This window comes from Globicephala melas, chromosome 20, assembly GCF_963455315.2.
Source record: "Globicephala melas chromosome 20, mGloMel1.2, whole genome shotgun sequence".
Classification (NCBI taxonomy): domain Eukaryota; kingdom Metazoa; phylum Chordata; class Mammalia; order Artiodactyla; family Delphinidae; genus Globicephala; species Globicephala melas.
In genome coordinates, this window is record NC_083333.1 from 21460373 (window position 1) to 21480751 (window position 20379).

Here is a 20379-nt window from a genome sequence, read left to right on the forward strand (position 1 = left end):
ACGGGGGGAGAGGAGGAGCCACGGGGGGACGGGAGGAGCCACAGGGGACGGGGAGGAGCCATGGGGGGGACGAGAGGAGCCATGAGGGGGAAGGGGAGGAGCCACGAGGGGAGGGGAGGAGCCACGGGGGACAGGGAGGAGCCACGGGGGGGACAGGGAGGAGCAACGGGGGCCACGTCAAGCTGAGCGACCCTCTGAGTTGGCTCAGCCGTGAGCTGCCAGCCCAGCCAGAGCCCCACCTGGGTCGTAGGTACCAGGCGTGTGTGTCTGGGGGGCCGGGGACAGGCTTCCCGGGCAGCCGGGAGCCGCGATCTCGAGCTTAATGATGCATCAGTCCTGACCTCCTGGTGTTCAGGCCACCCCCTAGTCCTCTGTGGCGCCAGGAGGACCTGCCCACCTGATCTTGCTGGGCCTTGGGGTTGCCCTGCGGGGTGAATCGCGGTGGGCTGAGCCAGGCCCTCCCTGTGGCCAGCTGCTCCGAGGACGCTGCCCTGCTCTGTGCCGGATGCACGCGCTCCATCCCGCATTGCAGCCAAAGGGAAAGAGAGCGCGGGGCTGGGCCTGACGCACGGAAAATAAAACAGCACCTGGTGGGAGCGAGGGCAGAGGCTGAAAAGCCGTTTTAAGCCGCCCTCCACATGGCCTCTTTGCCAGGCAGCGGAGTAGCAGCCATGAGCCGCGCGTGCCTGTGCGAGCAACCAGCCCCGAGCGAAGCCTGGGCCAGCCCAGAAGCCAGCGACCACTCGCCGCTCCCAGGGCCCTAGACGTGCTCCTTGCTGTTCCTCATCTAAACCGGCAGCGGGAAGATCCTGACCTTTCGGGAGATGCAGGGGGAATACAGCAGCTTGCGGACGGGACGTTAGCCCCGTGGACACTGGCACTTGGGTCATCTAGTGAGCAGACTGGGGCAGGACCTTGAGGAAGGGACCACAGGGCAGAGCCGGTCGGGAGAGGCCGGGATCGGATGACCCCGAGAGCGAGAGTGGGGAGCAGCCCCCCAGAAGGAGGTGAGCGCGCGAGCCAAGACCGCCGCGGCTTCCAGAAGTAGTGATTTGCTTGTTTCGTTTTGTTTTCTTGGTCTTTAATTCTTTTTGAGGCTAATCTCCTCGGGAGTGTTGAGTTTTAAGACACTGGGTGTTTTGGAAGGCTACCTGTTTCACATGTGAAGATTTCCCCCCGTTTTTCACCCGTGAGTAAGTACAGGGTGAAGGCTGCTGACGCTGAACGCGGGGAGTCCTGAAGCTGAGCGCACAGTGCAGCCGACAGGATGCGTGGGAAACGTCTGTTTCTGGAGAAAAATTCCCAAGATTTGAATTCCTTCTGGAGCCCTTCTTCCAGGGTGGGTCTCTGTCTTGGGACGACATCCTCACCAGCTGCTGTGTGTCCTGTGCAGTTTCGGGGTGCAGGGACCTGGCAGGCGGGGGCCACGCCAACCTTCCCGTCTGCACTGTTCCCCAGCTGGCACGAGCCCTGGCCTCCGTAAATGAAAGACTAAATGACCTGCCACTATTTTTATCCCCGTAACTGTTTGGGTTTCAATTCAAAGCAGGAAGTATTTTAGGAAATAAAGACAGTGACCCTAAATGGAGAGGCACACACGACACAGGTGAAAAGACAGCAGCGTCCACAGGGTGCACCCAGACTGAAATGCTACACTCGCCAGGTGAACACGAGGAAAACTCATTGTGATGCCACAGAGGGATGCAAATGAGACCGGGGACACGAAGGAATGGTCATTATCTTTATTCATACACACTTGCTTCCAAACTACAGTTAATGTATCTAACAAAGCGTGTCATGCAAACAAAGCTTAGAGGTTATGGAACTAGAGCAATGCAGGAATTGTACATCCGTTTCACCTGCGATAAACCCAGTGGGACCTGACAGCTGAACGGCCTCTACGTTCTGCCAGCAGGTGCTTGACAGAAGGGAACACTGCAACCTCCGTCTCTTCCTCTCCCTCCTCCACACACATTTGGGGTCTGATATAGGCTCCTTTTCAAGGATGCTTTAAACACGGCTTGTCCTTCAGCCCACCCTTCCCCCAAATTCATGCAGCAAGGCAGTGATTCCAAATGTTTCTGACCATCTACAAAAGACATTCGAAAAGACCCTAAGAGAAGAGACATGAGGCGAATTTTTACACTCAAAAGGAAAACAGCCTTCACGGATGATTCTGAATGGTCCACTAACCCCCTCAAGAAAAGAATCACAGTTTTCCAGGAAGAGTATCACCAAGAATCTACCAACAATCACAGGAATAAATACTCCTAAAGTGAAGCAGAGGGGCAAAGACAGAGCTGTTTGATCAGAAAATGCAAAGCCACCTTTTGTCTTCTTTTAGAAAAAAAGGTTCTTATAAATTAGCCTTGACAAGTAGGGTCCCGTCTACTCACTAGAGATGATGCCAATGGGCGCATCTGCCCTTCTTTCTTGGGGATGTCGGGGTAGTTCTGAGTCGCCCAGGGACCAGGTTCTCGCAGGGCATCCCTGAACTTTCACCATATATGCGAGACCTGGGGGCCCGTGGGGGCAGGAGACAGAGCTGAGGAGGCGCCCCCCATCCCCATGCCAAAAGGTGGTCGCAGAGCCTCACAGGGCAAGGAAATGGGAAAGCTGTCCCAGAGCTGCATCTGGAAAGGGGACAATGAAGCCATCTTTCCCGCGGTCCCAAAGTTTCTAGACTTTAGACAGTTGTCCCCAGTGTCTCATTAAAAACACGGAGGGCGTCATTCTGCTAACGTGTTCCACCTGGACTTCCAGTCATTGTGATGAGGACTCCATACCCCACTGGATGGGAAAATCCCGCAGTGGGACTGCAGGACAGGGGCGCTCTAGCTGACCCCAGCTGAGTCCTCCTACAGGCTCCGTGTGATTGGAATCTTATGAAACTGTCAGTAGTTTTATTTTAAAAACTCATTTCTAAGGAAGAATTGAGTTAATAAAGTTCTCTATAAAAAAGTACAAATAGCCCAGTATATTCAGATGTTCTGTTGGAATTAACAGATTAATTTCTTCCATAAGGTTTCAAAAAAGTCTTTGGAACGTGTGGGCCTTAGTGTGGGTCATTTTAAGGCTGTTTGATGACTGAGTTGGACCTACACCGTTATTAACGGACAGCCGATCACACACATCAGCGGCGCTGAGGTCCTGGTCATTCCGCCCTTCACCCTCCTGACGAGCCCCTGACATTATCGGATTAACAGAATTGTGGCCAACACCATTTCTACGCGGCTGCCTTCACCCACGTGTAACGCAGGTAACCTTTCTAACAACAGAAATATACAGCATTCCCTAGATGTGCTGCATCAGCCCACACGGGAAATGACAGAACCGTTGACAGTCAGTATATTTCATAAAATGTAACCCAAGTAACTCAAGGAAAAGGTTTTAAAAACATTTCCCAACGCTCCCTGTCAAATTAGGGTGTGGTCACGAACAGCGAGGACGCCTTCCGCTTCCTGTGACCGTCAGGCCTTCCCTGTCCCCGCGACGCTGAGAGCCTTCGTCTCCGGGTCGCTGCCCCGCGTCAGGTTCACGATCGATCGTGACTCTTCAGTGCTGCCCCTGCTGGGCTTAGAGAAGCAGGAAATGGTACAAGAGATAGGCGACTTCACAAGACCAAGGTGAGAAAATGACTGTCAGATGGTGTTTCCTTTCTGAGGCTTTTACAGACACAAGACCCTCACTTTGTCCTCCCTTCAGCGCTGAGCAAACAAACGCCGGCAACACACTCAAATCCCTCCTGCTACGTGGACTCGGGGAGGTGGGGGGGGACCTGCAGTGTTAGTTGCTTTTGCTCTGTCCCCGCTCCCCTCTCGCCGGACCCCCAGCTACAGGAAGTCACAGGGGAAAAGTGGGTGCGAACCCACCTGCTGGATGCTTCAGCCCCGCCCAGAGAACCGGGAGCCTCTTCGAGGGGGCAGGGAGGACGCTGCTGGCGCTTGGGAGATGCTGGCGGAGGAGGGCCAGCAGCCGCACCGGAAACCACCCGCGGCTCAGCCTCGGGGACCGCAGCGCCCCTCCCTCCCTGCCGGCTTCCTCCTGCTGCAAGCGTCCGCCAGCCCTTCCGCACCCAAACCCACTCCTCCCTAAACTCCCTGCCGACCGCGGCTAAGGACCGTGGCTCAGAGGGGCTCGACAATCGTTCGCTGAATCGCGTTAATCAGGGTCCTCACGCTCTCCTAGCTGACCGTCTCAGACCAAGTTTCCGGACATCTCTTAACCCTCTGGCTTTCTCCCAAAATCCTGATAGAAGAGGCCTAACCATCTCCGAAGACACGACAAGGCAGAGGCTCTGCGTGAACGTGAACAAAACAGCAGTAGACGTGACGGAGAGCCGTCGCTCGGTTCCCGGGGTCTCCTACCGACCTCCTAAATCATTCCAGCCTCGAGCGAACTTCCCATTCACCTCTGCGGGCTGCGCACCCCATATTCTTCCTTCAACCCAAACCCCTCGTGGGTCTGCAGGCGATGCCCAGAGGAGGGCCGCCAGCGCACCTGGCCGCAGCCTCGGAGCGGCCGCCTCCCAGGGGAAGGTCACGGGACCGATCTGCGCGGCCTTTCGCGTCACAGCGTCTGGCGGGGGACCCAGCTCGAGCTGGATTCCCCTGCGGGCCTGAACCTCCATGGGCCCCAGCGACACAGGGGCTGACCCTTCTCGGGCCCTTCCGGGCCTCCTTGTTATCCCAGCCCCTTGGAAGCGGCGGCCCCTTCCCTGTGGCTTTACTTTACGTGGCCTCCACGAAGGGGGATAAAGCCACAGACCTTTATCAATCCATTCTGCTGACGGTTACCAACGTGACGTGTGCTTTCAGCAGAACTGTCCTGGGTTGCTCAGAGTTTTTAAAAGCATCAGCTTCTATCTACATCCGGGACATGGCGACGCACCAACACGCCCCATCACGGTAGCACGTCGCTGGCACTGGAGCTTCTACTGTTTCCCCCCCAAGTTTGTCCTCAAGCCTGCAGTCCCTCACGCAGAGTACAGGGCCCCCCAGACACGGTATTTCCTTTAAAACTTTGCCACACACTCAGAAAGGATAAAAACCAGCTGGGATGTTTCCTAGAGAAAGATGAATAATTTGGAAACGTGTCGGCTGTGTGAAGGACAGCGTGACCTGCCCGGGGCTCAGCGTGAGCAGGCAGCGAGAGGCTGGGAACACGTGGTTCAACCCCGCGGGCTCCTTGCTGGGACATTCCTCCCCGCTGGGGCGTAGCTGGGGATCTGCCGTCCTGCTGCTGCTCCGTTCCGGGGCAGGGTGACCGGCCCTTCTGCTTCTTAGGCTCTTTCTATACTTGGGTCCCTTTTCTATCAGACCAAACGAGGTGCACCTGGGGAAGATGCGGCCCCCGGACGTGCACGGACCCATGGGGCCACAGCGCCGCAGCCGGGGCCCCTCTGGAGCCCTTGAGTCTACGGTCCATAAGAGGTGGCGGAAGAATTTGCTCTTTTCTGGTCTAACCTGTTCCCTACCCCGTCTGTTCCTCCAGTCAAGGCTTCCCAGGATGGCCGAGGCCTCTCACCCCTAAGACCCCTCAGCGGTCGTGTGGCAGCTGGAATTCAGGCAAACAGCCAGAGAGTCAAAGTGAGAAGCCGCTTCGCTGGGACACGCTTCTGGGGAACGGGGCACAGAGCAGCCCCTGTAAGGACTGACAACCACGTCCCTCGGAAACGTTCTTCCCGCTCTTTCTGACCGGCTCCCCTGAGGACCCCGCACTGCGATGCTGCGTCCCACGGAAGTGCTCCTCACAAGACAGGGAAGGCCGCTTCTAGCAACACCTGGGAGAGCATCTGCAGCCCCCCCAGGGCGTCTGCTGACGGCTCCGGGGCCTGGCTGTGCTCACCACGTCTGCACGTGCGGTAGCGGACGGCGGAGCGTGCCGAGGACGGTGAGATGGACGGCACGCTTCCGGGGCATCTGCACACCCACGTCAGGAAGGGCATCCTCCCGTCCCTCCTACCCCGAGTCTCCAGCAGCAACAAGGCTGAAGGGAAGAACTGACCGAGCAAAGTGCAGCCCGTGGGCCGTGACGACACCACACCTGCACGAACGTTCTGGGGGCACGGGAGCTGAACATCTCCTGCTACCACAGGAGGAAGCGTGACGAAGGCGACAGGGCTCAGAGGCTAAGAGGAGTCTCACCTCGACAGTAACCCCACACCCCCGACGAAACTTTCGTTTGCAGGTAGAATCGAATATTTTTATGTATATGTGTATGTAAGCCTAATTGATCATGCAAAGTAGCCATTCACCTTCGAAATCAGATCTACTGCAATAAAAAGTCAGTACGCCCGACACAGTGCCAATGCAGGGTACGCACGGAGTCGGCGTGGGGAAGAGGAAGCACAGCGGCACAAAAAGAAGCTAACACTTAATCAGAAAAGCAGACTAGAAACCGGAGCCGTCACAGTCGTAGCACGGTTGTGTCTTATAAAATTATTATAGTACTCTGTGTACTTGATACGATTATATCAATAACATAGATTCACTTGTTATTAAGGTTTATTCTAAACATGCAAAATTCATTGCATGATGCCTTTGCAAAACATTTTGAAATCCTTCTAGCAATAAAACCTCTCTGAGCTGCTACGCATCCAGGTTTCCTGTTCTACAGCTTCAGGTGTGTCACTCAACATGAACCGGAAATGGGGACCAAAACCGTACTGTTCATCCCAAGAGGGTGTCGAGGGCTGGAGACGGGAGGGGAATCAATTCTAGGGGCTGAAGTTACACTCAACACTTGGATTAACTTACTGTACATCGTACTCTCGTAAACACCGCAGCCTATTAAATAAATAAGTACAAAAGGGGTGGGAGGTGTGCGCTCCGGCTTCTTAGGAAGTAGGCAGCGAAGTGTCGGTGTGAGGGGGCTTGGCTAACACTTGTGAGTAGTGGCATGATCGCGGGTGGCACCCTGGATCCAGAAGAATCTCCCAGAGATTAAAATGAACATCACACGCGCACTGACCTACCCTTGATCTGAAATGACTTCACATGCTCGCTTAGCGGAGTCCTTAGAAGATTTGGCCTCTTAAAAAGAAATGCAAGTATCAAGACAGTCATCAGCCAGTAGGATACGAGATGACAGATGCCCCCAACACTCATCTGAGGTCTTCTTCCTCTGTTTCTAAACTGGTAACTGCTGGACCGTAACTGTGAGTGGGTTACGACTGTCAACCTCTGGGAACAGTGAGCTTGCAGATGGGACCAGATTCCTCCCGGCCTCTTGGGCCCTAGGGACCGTTTCCATCGAGGCAGAGAACACCAGCAGTGGGTCCTCTGAAGCCCCAATCCCACCTCCCCCGGGTCCCACCTTGCTCACTCTCTGGGCTCCCCGTTCTTTTACTCCAAAGATGTCTTGGGCGGAGATGTTTCCGGCTCCCTGGACTGGGGCGGGTTCCTTTGAACATGTCTGGTTGGGGGATCCGGATGGTGAAAATCAACAGAGGGTCTGGAAAACATGTCAAATTGTACCCAAAAAAAGGGGGGGGGGTAGAGTCTGTTTGCCTTCCAGGAAGGGTTAACCTACCGCCAGATGCGACCTCTACACAATTAAACTGGATGCTGTGCATGACGCCATCTGCCGCTAAGATGATGCTCTTGGTTGCGAGAGACCCTGAACAGCTGATCACGTTTGGACTAATAACCCTACAGTTCTCAGGCCTCCCCTGGAAACAAGGCGGTGGCCTTCAAACTTTAGAGCTGAGGATCATTTCCCATGGCTGGGGGCAGGGGGCAGGGGCTGGGGAGGCGCCTGTTCTCGGTGCTGAGTTTCATACTGTGCTCTGTAGGATGGGGTGCACGAACTGGGGGTTGACATATGAGAACCCTTCAAAATCAGACTGGTCGATGTTAGCGATGACCAGCTGATCGGGTGGCGTTAAGACAGGCTGCCCTCGCGTGAAGAACTTGTCGAAGTTTTCTGCTCCTTTGCCGCACTGTGGAGAGAAAAGAAAAAGAAGGAGCGGTCAGTAGGTTATTAGAGCCCAGGCAGCAGCTCTCTGGGCCTCTGCGGGGAGGAGCGTGGCCAGGGCATCAGGGCTGGCTGGGCAGGACGAGTTTTGGAGGATTTGCAGGCCAACGGGATTCGAAAGCGAGGCAGAGCGAACAGAGAGAGCCACTCAGCTGTAAACCACCCAGCAGCCTCGGGACGGACACCCCAGGCGGGAGGGCCGTGTTGCCGGGAAGGCGCCAGTGAGGCCACGGCCTCTTTTATTTCTCGTCCCGTCACGGAGCCACGAGCACGAGGCCGCACGCGCGGGGCCGGCAGGCACGCGTCCACGCTGAACGGCTGGGATGTGGGTGGAAATGAGGGCAGTGGCCCCTGAACTGAGAGGTTGGGATACTGTCCCACGTCTGGTTCTTTGCAAGCCTGTCTGTAATACAGTAAAAGCTGTGTTATTCTTGTCTTCCAACTGGGAGGTTCTAGAATCTCAGCCCCGAAATTAATCTTCAACCAGGAAGGGGTCAGCGTAGTGGCAAGGCTGGGCCGTTCCTGCCTGGGCTCGGCGGTCTAGGTACGTCTGTCAACCGGCGGACAGGTCGCCGTGGCAGGCCTCGCTGGTGGCTTCGGTCTGGATCAGGTTTGTGCTGGTGCCCCGAGAAGGCAGTCTCCGTCCTGGACACTCACTCCTCTCCACCTGGGTCCACCAGGGCACTTCGTGAAGATGGGCTGCGGGCAGAGCTGCCCTGGAGGAGGGGTGGGGGCCGGTCTGGAATCCCAGCCGCGTAAGCAGCGCTGCTTTGGGAGGCTGGCCCCGCACAAGAGGAAGGGGTGTCCCGTCGCTTTCCCAGCCACCGGAAGGCTGTGGCATGCTGGAGTCCCAGGATCCCAGGTGATGCTGAGACAGTTCTGGGAGGTGTTCTGCAGACACGGTGACCCATCCCCTGCCCCATCCCCGGCCGGTACTACGGGGCAGCGTGAATTGACTGAGCTGGCCTAAGGCGTCCTGCACCTTTAACAGAGCACGGCTCTAGGTAGGCTGCGAGGCGGGGTCCACCCCTTCTCTTCATCTGTAAAGTGGGGAGAACAGCTGGGGCCCCCTCCTGGGCTGCCACGAAGGTTGAGCGTACAGTGTTTCACACAGAGCCCAGCACGTGCGGGAGCGCACGACACCTGCTGCTGCTGCTTCTGTGATGACAGCTGAGTCTCGGGCCGCACTTTCTCACCTCCTCCGTCACAGCTCCTCCCCATCGTCTAGAAGCTCTCCTCGAGAATCTAGCTTCGTTATACTTTCCCCGCCCTCCTATCAAATAACATGTCTTGGTGGAAAGCACGCCATAAATTCAAGGTTAAGGTCTTCCTAACTGAGGCCTTTCCTTTCTGGGGTGGTTTTTATTGATTTTATTTTATTTTATTTTATTTTATTTTATTTATTTATTTATTTTTGGCTGTGTTGGGTCTTCGTTGCTGTGTGCGGGCTTTCTCTAGTTGCAGCGAGCGGGGATTAATCTTTGTTGCGGCGCGCAGGCCTCTCATTGCAGTGGCTTCTCTCTCTGTGGAGCACGGGATCTAGGCGTGTGGGCTTCAGTAGTTGCGGCACACGGGCTCAGTAGTTGTGGCTCGCGGGCTCTAGAGCACAGGCTCAGTAGTCGTGGCACACCAGCTTAGCTGCTCCGCGGCATGTGGAATCTTCCCGGACCAGGGATCAAACCCGTGTCCCCTGCATTGGCAGGCGGATTCTCAACCACTTGCGCCACCGGGGAAGCCCTCTGGGGTGGTTTTTATTATCGTAAGCGACCCCTGCTTTTTAACTGGAGGCGAGTTCAGACCAGTGACTGCTGGGTGGTACGTGGGCGAACGAGTGGGGGGCTTGTCGGGGCCCCTCCAGTCACTCTGCGGGGGCCATGCTGCAGGTCCTGCCCATGCCTCGGGCCCTGCCACCTGCACGAGGGGCGGTGGGGCCTTCCCTTCACACTCCGCCTTCCCAAGGAGCACGAAGTGCCTCTGGGGCAAAGGTCAGCAGAAGCAGGGCCTGCGGCCTGCACCCCTCTACGTGCACAGGCCACCGTGAGCCAGTCGAAGGACTCTTCAAGGGAGAAAGGGCACGACGTTTCTCCCCAAGAATTAATCAAGGGTCTGCACTCGATACGTCAGTGAAACCAACCAACAGCAACCAACGTCCACAGAGCACCGCGGCCAGACGCCGCTGTGAAGATGACAACAGAGAAGAAAGAGCCCTGCTTCGGAGACACCGGTGGTCCTCATCCAGGGAAGGTTTTGCCCCCGCCCTGCAGACATCTGGCAACGTCTGAACTCTTCTTTGGTTGTCATGACCGGGGTGGGTAACCGCAAAGAGGTGTTGGCCCCGAGGTCCACAGGGCTGTGGCTGAGGAACCTGGAATATTCCAACCGCGAAGCAAGGCTCGGTGGGTCCCAAGGTCAGTGTGAGGGCAAAGGTGGAGGCCAAACAAGGGAACCAGGCAAGCCAGCCAGATCTGAGAGCAGGGAACGGAGAAGCTGCAGACGCTCAGGGCAGGAGTCTCGTACGCAAGTGTTACAGCCTCGGGGGACTCGGCTGTGAGCAGAACATCCTTCGGGACTCCGATTAATCAACACCCACTGCCTGGAAGGTTTCAAGCAAATCTATTCTGGGTGCTCCCAGCAGCTGGCACGTGTGCTTCCTTAGGAAGAGCTTACTTCCTTCACTGATTCCTGGTATTCACTGACTACGCAAAGGTGAGCGAGAAGCAATTTCTGGGAAGAAAAATAAAAGGAGAAGTCCCTAAGAGGAAGAGGACGGCGACATGGTGAATTCTCTCTCCTCCGCTAGCTGGAGACCCGTCCTTCCAGCTCCAGGCCCGTCCGTCTGTCCTGTGAACACATCACACAGCCTCTGTGCAACCACAAGGCTCAAAGGAAAGACTGACACCTTCCCCTGAGCACCTCCTGCAGAGTACTCGCAGATCACCTTCCAACGAGAATTTCTCCACCGCCAAAGAAAAATAAAAAACAAAGTAAACGAAGAGATCCCAAGGTCTCAGAAGGGGGACCACGTGACCATCAACACGGAGGAGCCTGGGGATGGGATGATGCCTGAGGACGGGAAGTTCTGAAGCCGTGTCCAGAGGAGGCTCCTCCTAAAAGGCTGCGCAGCTTGTGAAGCCCGGGGTGGTGACGCGCGGACGGAAATCCTCGGCATGTAAGCTGCGTGCCGTGACCATGCTGCTGGCGGGGGCCAAGGGGGATGGCGGAGACCGGGTCAACCCAACCCCGAGCGGGCAGGCGGCGGCAGAGAATGAAAGCTCTGTGGCTGTGAGAGGCTCTCGGCAAGCCGTGGGGGGCCGCGTCTGGAAGAGCTGAAGGCGGGGTCTGAGGATGAGCTGAGGTCCAAGGCTCAGGAGGGTATCTGACCCCGAGGGGGATCACACCGGACGGAAGACCCGCCCCCAAGGGGCGCGGGCAGCTCGGCTGCTTTTACGGGTTTGGCTCGATGACAGTCAGCACTTACTTTTCCACCACAGAGGGTCTCCCGGTGCTTTAAAAATGAGCGCTCCGCAACTCAGCGAAATCAGGCCAGAAATAGCCTCCTTTAGGTCAAATTGGAGAAGATCTTGAACTACTTGTCTTCCAAGACGTTTGTGCAAAAAATGCAACTGTCCTCATGCCACCACCCGCGCCGCCACCACCCACTGCGCGGGATAATTAAACTCAGGGCCCTTTGGGTCCCTGGGGAAAAGACAGACAATGGCTTTAACCAGCTATTGTCTTTTACGGTAGAGAAGAGTCTCCCGGCCACCTGTGAGCCAGTCTCCCCGGGGCCGTCAGCTTGGCGGGAAATGGCTCTCGGGCGCCATCTTGGATCTGAGAGGCAGCCAGAAGAGGCCCGGGGACCGAATGGGGGGTGCGGGGGACACCAGGCAGGCTGGCGTGTCCACGGCCTCGGGGCTCTCCGCCACCTGAGGACACAGCAGGTGAAGGCAGCACTCGCTAGCTGTGAGCAGAACCCCACGGCTGCGTGTGCGCTGCCCCAGCTCCGGAGGCCACCCACACCTTTCGCCACCTGAAGCTGCCAGGATGCCCGCGGGGCGTGAGGTCCCCACGACTGCTTGGGACAAAGATTCGGGGGGGAGGGCGGAGGAAGTGGCCCGAGCACGGCTGGGCCAGCATGTGCGCCCGGACAGCTCCTCTGGCCATCCCCGAGACCGGACGGCCTCCGTGTTCGCGGTGACGCACTTGACACCAGGCGGAGACCCGGGGTACGGTGGGGATGAAGCACCCAATCAGAGGCCAGGAGTCGGGGTCGGCTTGGGCAGCGCACGTGCCTCTCTGTAAAGATAGACGGGGATGCGAACACCCACCTCCCACGGCTGTTGTGAGGTCAGAGGGACGGCATGTGTGCGACCCTTTCTAGATGACCAGGCCTGATACAGACCTACGACGCCACACGCAGCACACGTGCCCGGCGTGGAGACGGCCACTGATTACAGGCCAAGGACGAGTGGAACACTATTAACAGTCTATCTCCTGCCGTAGCTCTGGATTCAGGACTTCACTCCTCTGTTCTCTGGACGCTCCCACCCATTTGGTAAAATCATCGACGAGTAAAATGAATCCAGGAGAAAGCGAGATGGCAGACGTGTGGCAAAGCCCCGGGTGGGATCTAGGATGCGCCGCTCCCCACCCGGAGCCCCGCGTGGCGCCCGGTCGGTCGGCTCACAGCCTCTGCATCTTTGCGGGGGGCCGTGGGGAAGGGGCGGAGCCTGAGCCGGGCTGTGGGCCTCTCGGCTGTGACTCTTACCTGGCAGAGGCCACCCAGAATGCACCACACATGTGCTGGTCTCAAGCCTGTGCCTTACACCTTGGTGTCTCGATGACGTAGAAATTAACCTCCTGGTCACCGGCGCGGGACTTAGGGTGAGTGTGAGTAGCTCGAACACGCTGCCGTTACAGAGCAAAACGCCAAACCGACCCCGGGAGAGCACGAGGGTGCAGAACAAAGCCAGAGTAAAGGTGAGCAGCGCGACGAAGGAGAGAGGAAGCTTCGCAGGGTGGGGACCGTCTGCGCCGAGGACCAGACAGACGCAGCTGGCTCGTCTTAGGGGAACCGTCCCCGCGTCCCGAGCCCCGGTCTGGGGAGCTGACCTCAGCCCCGCGCCGTGGTCCCCGTGGAGGGGTGGTGAGGACACGGCCAGCGGTGGGCTCGTATCCCTGACTCTTCATGTAGTTAAACCAGCGGCAGAAAGGAGCGGGCGCCTCCTGGGAGGTCACGTCCACACCAGGGAACCGTCCAGCGAGTGGGCTGGGCCGCCGGGCGGCAGCTGGGGTCTGCCCTTCCTAAGGTCAGCATGCTGGGCGGGGGGCCTCCGTGCAGGGCCAGCACAGCAGGAGCGCACGCCAAGGGTCATGGGAGGGAGTGAGGTTAGTTTGTGTCACCCTTGTGTCACCCAAGGTTCTGGAGATGTGCTCACCGAAGGCCTGGACGCCCACTGAAGCCAGTGCATTTTGGTGCAGAAAGTCTGGAGAAGGAGAATGGGCAGAGGAGAGGATTTGGAAAACAGTCAGTGCCCGGCCTGGGGACAAAAGGAAAGGAGCGGGCCCCACGCAAAGGAGGCCACACGCCCATGTGAGCAACGTAGGGACAAAGTGTATAGATTCATGCACGCGTACAGCTTTCTGGAAGGTTACGGGAATGTCAGGTGGGCAGCGGGAGTGGTCCCTGGGGAGAGGGAGGCCCCGCCTGTTCGTTTTATGTCCTCTCTACTGCTTAGCCGTCTCTTTCACCGCAAGGAGACTGTATTTTAACAGTAATTTTTTTCAAAAGGGACTGGGGCCTCTTTCACCTCCTGCCAGCGTTCCCTGGAGACAGGCCCTATTTTCTCAGACAAAATTAAACAGGGCTCCCCTCACCTGCCGCCTCAGAGCACCTCTCAGGAAAGGCCACTTCTGGCCTGGAGGCGGCTTTGAAGACGGACACACTAAATGGTCAGGTGAGAGCCCCGTGTGGTTGAGGGCCAAGGTTCTGGCTTGCCGTGGCCTGCACCCTCTGCAACGAGAACACGCACGCCGCCTGGTCTTTCTGTACACGCACGGCCAGCTTCAGGGCGCTCAAGGCCGCTTTTCCAAGAGTGGCTGTTGTCATGCCCAGCATCACGGCGCCTTCACTCCGGACCATGGGTACCGGACTGGTCCATTCCCTCGGCCAGAGGCCCGCAGGGCCTGCATTCCCCGTGACTCCCCGCCGGCAGCTCCCTGAGCCTTGCGAGAGCGCTCCTTATTCATGTTGATAATTATTCAAAAGCCTCCTTTCTTCCCATTTCTCTCTCAAGCAGAAAAGCGTCTGGGAGCATAACTACCAAGGAATAGGAAGACATCCTGCCTCCAATTAACCAAGGAGAAGGTGCTCTTACGTGGGTTCCAAGGCTTAAGTCCCACCTCAGCACATCATAATACGGCAGATTCTAGCCTCCCAAGGCTGGTTAGTGTCCGTATGTTGTCAGAGAAGCTCCCTGAGCCTTGAGAATCTTGATTTTAATTAGCACCACTGCTGTTGGTTCCACGGAAAGGTCAAGAGGATGAACCCCACCTGCCACCTGGGAGAACCCGAGGCTGCCGTCCACTCCAGGGTCTTCTTCTCCTGTGACCTGGAGAGCTGCTACCCTGTACAAATAACTTCTCAGAGCAATTATCAAAAGAATACAGTGCCATGGGATGTCCTTAGTTCTAGGAAATACACATGGAATTATTTAGGTGTAAAGAGGCATTATTTAGGTGTAAGTCTGCAACTTACTTTCAAATGGTTCAGAAAAGAAAATATGTACATGTGTGTCCTTGCCTACACGCCCTCACAGAGGTGCAGAGGAAGAATGGCACAGGGAATGTGCTGAAATGGTAGCACTGAGGGAACGTGGGTGAAGGGTAGGCAGCAATTCTTTATACTGCCTTTGCAACTCTTCCGCAAGGCTGAAATTAATAATTATTTCAAAATAAATAAAAAATATTAAAGAGAATACTGCATTAACTTTGATAATCAAACCATCATCAAACTATCTAAACAAACTAATGACCCTGTGAGAAAAAGGGCTTTGAGGCCATCAGGAAAATGAACCTGACCGTGCATCTCACCGCAGACCCGAGGAAAGTCCTTCTCTTCCTTTTTCTGTCTCTTTTTGATAAAATAACGACAGCAATTTCCCAAGAAAGCCTACCTGAGATAGACAGGCCTATTTCTAAAGTGCTCTGCTCACCCATCAATCCTGGATACACTTCTCAGTGTTCACTTCGTAGATTAATTTCTAATAACCATTTCAGCACAGGGGGCGCTTCTGGCCGGCCTGTGAACTAGCTCTTCCGCTCGTTGGTGCCAATGGACAGAATCCAGAAAGGGAGGCACCAATTGCCTCTCTGCTGCCGACGCTTGCGGAGACTGTTATTCCTCGTGGGTGGGCTGAACGGAGATGCGAAGGCTCTTCTTGGGCATTTTATTCACATGAATAATAAATCAGGACAAACGCCTACAAAATTCAGGGTGACGCTGGCTCAGGATCTCGGGCTCGCGTGTGCCTCTGACGGCAGCCTGCAGGGAGTAAGATGCAGGCCTTCTATGGTTTCAGGAAAAGCAAACAGGAAGAGCTTTCCTTCTGCAGGAGGTGCTCAGGACGCTGGGCCATCGTCTTTTCGTGGGACCTCCTCCTTCACAGAGAGGCAAGTAAAGAGAAAACTGAAACCAGCTTGCCTTGTGCTTTTGTTCCACAGGGAGGAAGGGACGCTGCGGAGCTGCTAACACCCTCCAGGAGAGCATCACAGCACAGCTGTCTGCTTTTCCTTTGGCTTCGGTTTTTCCAAAGAAACCAGCACGCGAGGATGGGCCCGCTTTCTAGCAAATCATCTTCACCTTCACAGTCGCACATGGGACACGGATTCTCCCACCGTAGGGGGCCGCAGGGCAGGCTCCCGACTCCCTCTTGGAGCTGGTGCACCCCTGAGCCTCCAGACTCGCCCCCTTCGGGGGGAAGGCCACGGTTCCACCCGCCTGACACTGTCACCCCTCTCCCCGCCCTCCTTTACGTGTGGCCTTGAACAGAACCCAGGCTGCCACTGCACTGCAGACCCACCCTTAATGTTGCCGTGGATGGAACGTTCTGCTGGAGCCTCTTCGTGGACCCAGTGCGTGGCGCCATGCACTGGGACGGTGGAGCCCACATCTGCCAGCACGTTGCTGCCGCTTCCGGGAGACGGGAAGGTGAGCAAAGCCAGGGCACCGTGGGAGCCCCGACCCTCCAGGGAAGCGCTGGCTGCCCACTGGCACGGTAGCTCAGCTGAGGGAAGTCAGTGACTCTGCAACAAGCTTTCACCGGAGGGTCCAAAGCGAAAGTAAAAACTAAAACAAACACGAGACTCCCAAGCTTACAGGCAAGCCTGATCTCCCGACAACTGCGGGCACCTGCTGCTGGCGTTTACAGTAACCAAGGCCTTGATTTCGCGGGAGCCAGGGGCCAATGGTCCTTAATACGGTAAGTCTCAGGGAAACTGATTCCCCAGCACTTGCTACAAACGCATCGAGCAGACTTCACCAAGACAGACGCGGTAGCCCGCCAGGGCTATAAACACTGCTCAGAGGAGGAGAGCTGCTCTCAGCGTCGGGTTCGCTGCACGCGCTAAGGAAGGGCCTCTGGCAGAAACATCTGCCTGACGGGTTTCTCAGCAGCGAAAGCCAGGCTGGTGCCACCGCATCTCTCTCTAAACAACAACACTGCCCGTCAGAGAGCACGCAGCTCCGGGTTTTATCTAGAAACTCTTTTGACTCTGTAATTGGCTCTGGGTGAGGGAACTACACTTTCCCCCGAGAAAGCCGGGAACCCCTCTCGCGGAGTAACTCAGAGGCCGTCGGGTCTCCTCTGCTGCTGCCGTGTCAAGCCCCGCGTGTCTGGCAGCCTCGACGGCAGCGTGCCGTACGCTGCTTCCTGCAGGTGGGAACGGCCACTATTGCTCCTGGCACGTGGTCTTGCCGCCCCAGCGCAGTGTCCCGGGAGACCGCTGAGATGCCCCTTCCTGAGATAAGGGCCTCACTCTGCAGCCGTGCGGGGGGCTTGCTGTAGGGATGAGCTCTCCAGGGGCCAGAACCCTCCAACCTGTCCCCATGCCCTTGACGCTCTTCTGCTTTGGGACAAAAAGTCTGCTGCTTGTTCCCGTGGCCGCTCACACCCACCGTGGTTTCCGCTTCCCGCCTCTCCCATCCCCTGTCCTTCTGCATTTTCTCCCAGCTTCTTCCTTTTCTGTGTCCAGACTCCCCAGCACAACGTGGGTTTCTGCCTGGGCCGTCTCACTGCGAGCAGATGAGCTCTCACCAGACAGGCCCTTCGCACGAATCCGTCCGTTTTAGGGCCTTGGTCCATGATTTCCACGTCTGTTTGTGAGTTCGGGGGCTGTTTCTTCACAGCCAGACGCAGTTTATTCTTTTTTAAAAATTTAACCAGCACTCGGTTGAACAATGACCAGACAGCAGCAGCGTTCCAGGAATAAATAAATACACTCCCCACCCCAGACCCGGCTCCCGGCTCAACTGCCTGCCACGGGCAGTGACCACGCGGTCCAGTGAGTTCTGTGGCCCACGGGGAACGGTGCATTCTTGGCTGTCGGAGCCAAGGACCCTCTGGCTTCCCCTCATCTGAGTTCAGGGCCACCGTTGCCACAGGTGGGAAGCTATGAGAAGACACAACTTCTTCTGCCAGCGAGGTGGGAATAAGCAGAAAAGGAAGATGGATAAACCACGGTTGACTTTGCTGCATGGAGTCTCCTTCTGCAACGTGACTGACAAGTAGCTGCGTTTTGCTCGACAGGCAGAGCAGGGTCAGCGTGCGTCTCTACGTTGTTCCTGTACAGAAACTAAGCTGTGTGTAGGCTGCTACTGTACACCTTTCATACTTAAGAAGGCTAAAGAGATATGAAAGGGAAGAAAGAAAATCCCTAACAATATTCCTCTGAGACCGCCGGCAGCGCCATTCATCACTGTCTTCATCTTCCTCCCTCTTAAAACCAGGTTTTGTAACCTGGAGGGCCGGCATCCTCTCCTAGGAGAGCCTCCCGACTCAGGGCCCAGAACTGGCTGCAGAGAAGACGGCGCCGAGGAGACATAAGGCTCCTCCTTGAAACGCCAACTCAGGAGGAAGTCAACTGACCCGATTCATTTTAGGTTTTCTTCGGTTTGCGCTAAAAGTATCTTGGAAAAATAAAATCCGTGGGCTCGCCACCAGCAGGAGGAGAGGCCACATAGGCACATTGGATGAGAAAGCTGCCGCTCTAAGAATAAGCCCTGAGCCGCCCAGCCGGTGCCCTAGCGCCCCGGGAGGGTCCCCTTAGCCAGCTCACGGGCCGCGTCACCACTGGGGGTGCTTCTGAAGCCGACTGTGGTGCAAAGCTGCTACCCGGTGCTCTCGGGAGCCCACCCCATCTTGGCCGAGACGGGGCGGAGCCGGAAGGCATGGATCCACCCGGCCCTCAGAAACGGGGTGCGGGGCAAAGCGGGACTGCCTGGGAGGCACGGCAGGGCCGCAGGTGGGGTGAGTGAGGGGGCAGACGTCTTACAGACCCTCGGTTTATCTGCAGAGGCATAGACGTGAAGACGAGCCACTGTGCAATGGGGAGAGGATCGTGGGCCACAACACCGAAGTCTGCACCCTGGTTCCACCACCCACTGTGTGTCCTCCAGCAAGTGACTCAGCCTCTCTGTGCCGCAGGGTTCTCAACTGTAAACTGGGGACAACTGTAGCTACCTCACAGGGTCGCCGTGAGGGCTAAATGAACGAATTTGTAAAGCACTGAGAGCAGGGAGGGCCTGGGGCGTAGTGTTTGCCAAATAAAGGCAAAAAAACCCCAAACCCCAAACAAACGGGAGACTCCAGAAGTCAGACAGGACGTGTCTGAACAAAGGCAGCAGTGCCGGCGATGCCAGCGGGCACACAGCCCCCGCGGCAGGGCTGGCCAGCGTGGGAACCGCGCCCGGGCCGCCGGGGGCCAGCTGAGGCCCAGTTATGCTGCAGGGCTCCCGTCGGGCGAGGCCAAGCCAGGAGAGCTGCAGCGGACAGGGGTCCTGCCGAGGACTCAGCGCAAGGACGACAGCCACGTGGGGCGCACGAGGCCCGGGCCCCGAAGCCGACCTGCCCCGGTCCTCGCGTCATCCGGGGGACTCTGCTGCCCTCTTTGGGGCACAGGTGCCACAGGCTCCCCTGACGCTCCAGGTCAGCTCAGACCTCGCGCGCAAGGGCCAGGCTGGGGCCTGCAGAGGCCGGCGGTCAGCAGCCCCCTCTCTGCCGACAAAGCCCCCGGGATCGGGGGAAACAGGGCTCGGGAAACGGCCGCGGTCCCGACTCACCACTTTGGGCTTGAAGGGCGGCTGGACCTCCCTGTTCTCCAGCTTCTCCCAGTCGATCCTCCGGAAGAAGGTGTGTTCCCGCACGTCCCGCTCTCCCTCGGGCCCGCAGCCCAGCCGCTTGCTGGGGTGTTTGGTCATCAGCTAGAAAGTGGGAGGAGAGAGAGCTCTCACGTGGAGCATGGTAACCTGGTGACTGCAGTTGACAGTCCTGGATAGTACAACTGAGTCCGTTGACCGCAGGACAGAAGCGGTCTCACCAAAAAAACAAAGGTGATGTGAGGTGACGGATGTATTAACTCAACTGTGGGAGTCCTTTCACACTGTACACATACATCAAACCATCACAGTGTGTGCTTTAAATATATTACCATTTTATTTGTCAATTACACCTCAATAAAGCTGAGAAAAAAAGAAAGAGAAACAGAAAGACCCCCTCAAAAACCAGGGGAAAAGGGAATGCCAGGTCCAGCGCCCGCTCTATTGCTGCGCTGCCCCCAGCCCTGACGGCAGGGATGCCTGGACCGCGTCTTAGGATGCTCTGAGTGACGCCGACTCACACAATGGGGACACGAGTGGGCCTTTCTACAGTGATTTCTGTGATAAGGAAACGGGGAAGCCATCTGGACCCACAGCAAACACAAGAAGAATTTAAGTAGCCGTCTCTATATACTGTTTCAGGAGCTGCCATTCTCTATGTGCATTAAGAACACATACGTAAAAGGGCACGCAATTGCTAAAAACCGTGTGTGCCGGAAGTATCACAGGCAGTATCACACAGGATGCTATATAACAAGCAGCACATGCCTATTTACTGCCCGGACCAAGATGCCCTCAGAGACTCATGGTTCGGAAAAAACAGTGCTGTCACAAGAAGGGTGACGAGTTGGGGCTTCCCTGGTGGCGCAGTGCTTGAGAGTCCGCCTGCCGATGCAGGGGATGCGGGTTCGTGCCCCGGTCCGGGAGGATCCCACATGCCGCGGAGCGGCTGGGCCCGTGAGCCATGGCCGCTGAGCCTGCGCGTCCGGAGCCTGTGCTCCGCAACGGAAGAGGCCACAGCAGTGAGA

The 20379-nt window shown here is 56.8% G+C and overlaps 1 protein-coding gene across 1 annotated transcript in view; it reads right to left on the reverse strand.

Moving 5' to 3' along the window:
• Positions 1 to 2338: 2338 nt before the first annotated feature.
• PRKCA (protein kinase C alpha) overlaps positions 2339 to 20379 on the reverse strand; it is a 366741-nt gene continuing 348700 nt past the window's right edge. Inside the window, exons 16-17 of the mRNA XM_030837966.2 lie at positions 19316 to 19456; positions 2339 to 7942 (exon numbers count right to left, since the gene is read on the reverse strand). Of these exons, the coding sequence (XP_030693826.1) occupies positions 7778 to 7942; positions 19316 to 19456 (306 nt within the window). The 3' untranslated portion in view covers positions 2339 to 7777. The remainder of the gene's footprint in view (positions 7943 to 19315; positions 19457 to 20379) is intronic.